This window comes from Bidens hawaiensis, unplaced genomic scaffold, assembly GCF_021521415.1.
Source record: "Bidens hawaiensis isolate Kalapana, Puna unplaced genomic scaffold, B.hawaiensis_p1.1 tig00007800_1, whole genome shotgun sequence".
Lineage (NCBI taxonomy): Eukaryota > Viridiplantae > Streptophyta > Magnoliopsida > Asterales > Asteraceae > Bidens > Bidens hawaiensis.
Genome location: NW_027491541.1, coordinates 957,784 through 965,011, shown reverse-complemented (window position 1 = coordinate 965,011; position 7,228 = coordinate 957,784). Strand labels below are relative to the sequence as shown.

Genomic DNA, 7,228 nt, shown 5'->3' with positions numbered 1-7,228 from the left:
TTAATGGTTTTCAGCAAGAATCATCACGTTTGGTTCGTTTTTATCATAATTATACAGATCTAACATTATCTAAATGAATCCAGACCTAAATGAATGATTCCTAATTATATACGTACCTCAAACGAGTCGAACTACGATCACGGTTATGCCTTGATGCTGTTTTGGTTTGTCTTGATGTTCCAGCACCAACAATCTCAGGTTTTCGCCTTCGGATCTTGACTCGGGTTAGAGAATAGTGTTTGTGTGTGTTTATCAAGGTGTAGGCTATGGTGTAGAGATAAAAATGGAAATGATTAGGGTTTAAGGGGTATTTATACTCCCTTAAGCCCATGGACCTAAGATCCATCTTTCCCTTTTGGTCCATAATTAATTCCATCTAAAAGCCTGTTAAACGTGAGAATCAAGTAGAGTAATTATATATACAAGTAGAGTAATTATGTATTTATATCATAGAATAATTACATAATTACTCTACTTATATAATTACTCTACTTGATTCTAACATTTAACATGTTAATTTCATTTGTATTTGATCTAAACTCTCTCTCTCTCTCTATATATATATATATATATATATATATATATATATATATATTTATATATATATATATATGGAGGGGCTATTGTAAAAATATGACTGTGTCTAAAAAGTGTATGAAGGAATCTGAATAGTAGGATCTTGACAATCAATGACTTAGATTGAAAGTAAGAATTATGAAAGGAGTGTTTTATTTTAAAGACTAAAATTGATGTATTAAAGGGTATTTTTGTCATACAATAGTTGGTAACATGCAGATTGTCAAACTAATAAAATTGGAAGGTCCTATTTTTATGCAATTTAAGTCTCAACTTCCACAATGTGCTCAACCAATTAGTATATGTTAATTATGCAAACAAAATCACACGCCAAACAAGTTTATTCTATAAAATACTCCACCGTCAAACAAACGTCAAAACTATTCAAACATTAAAACGAAGATCAATTATCGGCAATAACCAACACGAATTCGGAGCATAAAAAGGTGGGTTATACTCAGTTATACAATAATCGTTAACTTTCCATCGTGTTTTTGATAACAATAGTCGATTAATGAACTGGCAAGTATTATTGATTGTATTTTAATGTGTAGTAACATCAATAATGGAGAAGAAGAAGTCTACTTTGAAAGCTCCTTTCGCCATCAACAAGGTTCAAGGTGTGTTTTGTAGTTAATTGATGTGTTTGTAAACCCCCAAAATCAAGGGTTTTTTAAAATTTTCAGCTTTACGTTTTTTTTCAGTTCATTGACGGTGTGTTAGTTTTAAGCTTCAGGGAGTTTTTGTAGTTAATTGATGTGTTCGTAAACCCCCAAAATCAAGGGTTTTTTTTATATTTTCATCTTTACGTTTTTTTTAGATTTTCAGTTCATTGCCTGTGTGTTATTGTTCTTTAGTTCATTTTCGGTGTGTTATTGTTCTTCAGGTTTTGATAGAGGTTGTTTGTTTTAAGGGTTGTTTTAAGTTGCAGTTGAAAGGTGTGTTTTTTAATTGAATAATTGTTGTTACAATGTGACTTTTTGTGTGTTGTACGGGTTGTGATTAAGGTTGGTTTAAGGGTATACGTGATAGGTTGTTTGTGTATGGGGTTAGGTTAAATTAGTGTTAGTTTCTTGTAAACGGGGGTGTGTTTATTGACTGGTTAATTGATGTTTGAAGTTGTCAAATATGGTAGGTTATTATGTAGTTTGTTGGTTTGTCAAATTGTTTGTGAATATCTTTGTTGGGTTGTTATTAGCAAAATCTGTGTCGGCTTGTTAGTTCGAAGAAGCCCGCGAATAGCATATAATACTACTTTTAGAGATGTCGGATCCGGTGTTGATGTCAAGAAACAGATTTACTTCAAAGGTATTAATATTCCAAATTTTTATATTTCTATTTGTATATAGTCAATGTTGTTGTTTCGTTGTAGAAAATGCAAACAATGAAGTGAAAGGAAGTTCATCGCGTCGGGCGACATCTGCGGTTGATTAAAAAATAAAAACGAAAAATGTGAGATACATATAAACGAAGAACATAACACACCATATAGAATGTATGGATTTTTAACCTACCAGAATGATTAAAAATAAAAGTGAAAAATATCAGATCAATATAAACAAAGAACATAACACACCATAAAGAACGTATGAATTTTTAACCTACCATAATGATTAAAAATAAGAACGAAATACATTAGATCAATATAAGCGAAGAACATAACACACCATATGGAACGCATGGATTTTTAACCTACCAGAATGATTAAAAATAAAAAAAGAATATGGTCAGATCAATATAATCGAAGAACAATGACACACCATATAGAGCATAGTTAATTTTTTTACCTAATTGATGGTCATCATTGAAGGTCTCCATGTTAAATAATAGGTATTGATTAAACAGATAAATGTAATGTAAAATAATACTGGAGATTAATACAGGAGGAAAATAATACTGGAGATTAATAAAAGTATCGTGATTAAGAAAACCAAATAATATTGTAGATTAATTATAAACAGATTGTCTATTAAAAAGGAGGAAAATATGAATTAATTATTTACATAACATAATAATCAAGAAAAACAATATTACAATCATACCCTTATTTGACCATCTTAATCTAAAGTTTATTATCTTTTCTTACCCTTTTTAGAAAAAAAGTTATTTCTTATTATAACCTTGCTCTGTATGTATATATAAAAACGAAAACCGAAAATTTAAAATGGGTTGGGTTTTCCAGGTTTGAAATTAACGAATGTTACACCTTGGGGCCATATTTGTTTCTTTCTCATTAAGGTTGTTAACCCTAGTAGGAATATATACGCTTGCTGTATAATTGTAATTTTTGAACATAATTAATGAAATAACACTAGTTGCAAATGTAGATGTAGGTTCCTCACTGAGACAGAACCGTATAAAATTCTTATGTGGTGCTATCATTTCTTGTGTGTTGCATGTTTATGTGTTGTCACGCAATAAATTCTTGTGTCATGTTAACTGCATGTTCATTGTGTGTGCATGTTTGTGTGTTGTCACGTCTGCATTGCCGCCTAACACTGATTATATGAATTGGGTTTTAGAACCTATATTATTAAAAAGCTCAATGACATGTGCGCCAACAGAATCGATGTTAGTGTGTTGTTGAAATGATTTTAGGGCAATTTGTGAATTTCAAAAAATATAATACAATGCTTGAAATTGCATATAAAAAATTAAAGTCAAATAAAGTTGACAAAAAGAATCCATTGATAATAAAGAAATAGACGTAGTCAACGAGTGATCATGACCAAAGCTCTTCAAAGTTCTAACAGGCTTATGATACTGTCAATGCATGATAGCAACTAATATTGAGCTAGCAATGATAATAGGGATATTGTTAAATACAAGAAATACAACATATGGGCTAATAAATATACAGTGATCGGCCATAAATCCAACAAAGGTTGGTATATGAAAGATTTTAATTGGGCATGAAAGCCTTATACAAACTTAGTATTCTTCAAGGTAAATGAGCCAACAATATCATTTAATATGACTTAATGAATAGGTCACAATAATAACTTTGGTAGTGGAATTAGGATTGTTGATTTTTAGTAAACAGGTCAAATATATCATTTTCAGTAACATGTCTAATTACCATTCTTGTTAAACGAGTTGAAATTACCATATTAGGATCTATACACCTTGGGTGACTTTTGAACCGAGACAAATAAAATCATAATAAGAAGAAAATTTTAAAACTAATTAATCAAGTTAATGTAAGAAAAAAAAAGGATTTTGGTTATAGTTTTCCATGCGATGGCCCAGGACGAGGTGGTACTTGTGATATTTCGGCTAGGGAAGCATTTTATTTGGCAGTTTTTTGGTTATTAAATATTGTTCGCATTGGAAGCACATTACATTATGGCAGAGTAATATTTCAAAGTTTAATAAATCTTTCACTTATTTGATAGGATGATTAAGAGATTATTTATGATTAAACTCTTCACAACTTACCGACAAAAGCCCATCAGCTAGATGTCATGTCAAGATCTAGGTTCAACAGCATGAATCGTGGACTCGTGGTAGTAGAGGCTGCATAGGCCCAAACGATTTGAAAAATAGATATATTATGGTAAAGTTTATTAATGTGTAGTAATGTGTTATGTTGTTACCTTTGTTAACTTTCCGTCGTGTAGTATGTCGTATAACATTTTGGTTAACTTCTAATTTTGTTATTTTGAAAAGCTTAGACCGTGACGAGTATAAAACTACTTTAAACTTGTGATTGGCGTGAAGGTTCATGACAACAACTCTAGCTATGTTACTCGCTTTATAACGCTAAACCGACCATACCTTATTACATACACTATCTAATTAAAAATAACTTGATATAAAATGCTGTGTAGGAGACTCAAGCCCATATGGCCAAAAGAGACATGCAACCTAACCCTAAAAGAATTGAGATAAATGCTAGAGTTTGAAGCCTAGAGCTTGTTTGAACTTTTGATTTCATGAAATCCATAGCAAGGAGGTCCACAAGAGCCATATATATAAGTATCCCTGCAGATGCCGCATTAAGTATCCCTTGCACTATAAGAGCGGTGCGGCTGTTCTCATCGTATGTATCTGAGATCGCAATCCCAATTATAACACCTATTGGAGTTGTCAAGGAAAAGAATATAACCATTGTTACCGCCGTCCCAACCTTGAATTTGGCCTGCAAATTACATCAGAAATGAATATTTTGCAGGAAAATTTATGGCATATTAAAGAAGAGTTATGAGCAGGTACCTCAGTGATGCAACTTCCAAGGCCCATGCCTTCAAACATTTGGTGAAAACTCAAAGCAACAATAAGTGGTTTGATTGTTTTGGGATTGAAAGAAGCTCCTAATGATATTCCGATTATTATTGAGTGTATTATGATCCCAATTTCCAAGACCTGCATCACATTTCTTAAGTTTTAGTTCATATTTAACTAATGGTGACTAGAAACTCAAAGAGGAAAAATGCACCAATAATCATTCAATTACTAGTATATTTTAAGAAATTAATTAGTTTAGAACTCAATGAATGACTTTTTCTCTATTTCTTGTCTAGTAGTCATTCAATTCGTGTGTATATTTATTTCGTCTCATACAAACATATTATGCCATAAATGTCACTTTATTAACATTAAAACTATTATGCATATGCTTGTTATTTATAAGATTTTATGGGTATATATTCCAAGTTTACATTTTGTTAAGTATTCCTTCTTTTTTTTTACAAAAACTAATACTAGTTAGGTAATATGAATCTTCATAAGTATACAAAATATTACTTAATATTTTCATTTATGTCAACCACTAAGATATTAACAAATCATTATCAACAATGGAGTGATTTATTAATAAAGACAAAGTATTTAAACACTTAGGTTTGAGAGAAGATGTCTTAGGTGCAAGTCCAAAAGACAACATGGATTTAAAAAAATCGTGTTTTATATAACGGAACAAAACAAAACACGACCTGCGAAATAACCCGGTGACGGAGGAGACCTTCCGACGACCCATGTGCATGGCCATGGGAAGTATGTGTATGAACATGCATCTGACCCTCATCTCCAGCTACAGCCTCAACCGCCTTGTTCATATAATGCAATCTATTAAAGAAACTAGTAACCGCGGTTTCAACCATCATCACCGCCACCGCAGCCAACATAGCCACGAAGCTCGCTAATGGAAAATCGCCCCAAGCCTTGTCACCAAGACACGGATTATCCAAGCTCTCATTAGCATCAGGAAACACGTGAACAAAACCTGTGGCTAAAATAACACCCGCTGCAAAAAATTTAACCAACAAGAACACACTGCTCTCCGGGCGTAACGTTTTAACTATTTTACCAAACTGAGGTACAGAAACCCCAACCACACCCGCGACAAGAATTGAAGCAATGGCAATAAATTTGAATTTGAGAGCTTGGTTCTTGTGCTTGCCGTCTAACTTGTCGGATTCTTCGCAAGTGCATTCTGCGTAAATGCAGACGGGTAAGACGAAAACAAGAAAGACATGCTTAATATTCATGGTTAGTTGCAAAATATGTGGAGGGATTTAGGGAGTTGTAATGGGTTGTTGAAGATGGAGAGAGATATATGTAGGGGTTGATGAAGAAAGAAGTAAAATAGGAATTCGTTTCATGTCGACACTATTAATTTTTCGAAATTTTAGTCGTTAATATTAATGGACAAAACTAACTAGTTACATTATGATATGTCGACATAATTAGGTTTCGAAATTTTAGTATTAATAAGTATTGATTGCAAAGAGTTTATGTATAGTTACTACTCTTAAGATTTAAAAGTGAATAATATTTCTTTTTGAGAAAAGTTCGATTTTAGTATACGTGGTTTTTTTAAATTATCAATTTTTCTTCAATAGTTTATTTTAGTTTTTTTATGGTACAATAGTTTTGATTAACTATCAGTTTTAGACTAACCCATTAACATTATCCATCCACTATGAGTTAATACAACTTTGAGTTACTTTTTTTTTTATTTTTCATAAACTTTTAATCATAAGAATTTTTGGGTTTTCTACTAAATATAAGTTTTAAACTTTTTGCTATATTTTATTATTATGGTTTCTTATATTTGTTATTTATCTATACACCTTTTATTTTAAAAAAAATATTTTTTTTGAAACTGACGCTTTTATGCAAGTGTATATTTATTTATTTATATTAAAATACTTTTATTTATTTATTTTTTCTTTTTATAGTAATATCAATTTAAAAACAGTGTATTTCATTTTTATTTTGAAGTACGATTTTAATTATAGATTTTTACTAACTACAAACGACAAGAAAAATCTGTGTTCCTTCTTTGATTTTTCGATGGTAAAAAGAGCATATAGCTATTTTATATTGTCGTTCTTACTTTTCAATTGACGAAAGGTTTTTGAAAACCAAATTTTTTTATTTTAGTTCTTGATTTGAATTTGTAGGTCTCGTGACTGGATCAAACAATACAACAAACAAATACTAGTCGTCTTGGATCAACCTCTCTACTAGTTGGCGGAAACAACTAGCAAGGAACGAGATCTCGGATCTTGTGGTGTACACTAAGGAGCCGTGGGTTAGTGAGAGGGAAGAGTGAAAGAGAGTTTGTGAGAAATAATATTTGCAAGGGTTACCTTGTGTATGCTATACACACACTATATATAGTGTGTGCATTATCATACTCTCTTTC

At 31.5% G+C, this 7,228-nt stretch overlaps 1 protein-coding gene across 1 annotated transcript; it reads right to left on the bottom strand.

Moving 5' to 3' along the window:
• Positions 1-3,232: 3,232 nt before the first annotated feature.
• On the bottom strand, positions 3,233-6,065 carry LOC143636121 (zinc transporter 8-like). Its single transcript, XM_077103795.1, has 3 exons — positions 5,511-6,065; positions 4,792-4,941; positions 3,233-4,717 (listed from the first exon to the last, which is right to left on the bottom strand). The coding sequence occupies exons 1-3, from the start codon at positions 6,063-6,065 to the stop codon at positions 4,412-4,414; spliced, it is 1,011 nt and encodes a 336-aa protein (XP_076959910.1). The 3' UTR covers positions 3,233-4,411.
• Between the last annotated feature and the right edge of the window lie 1,163 nt (positions 6,066-7,228).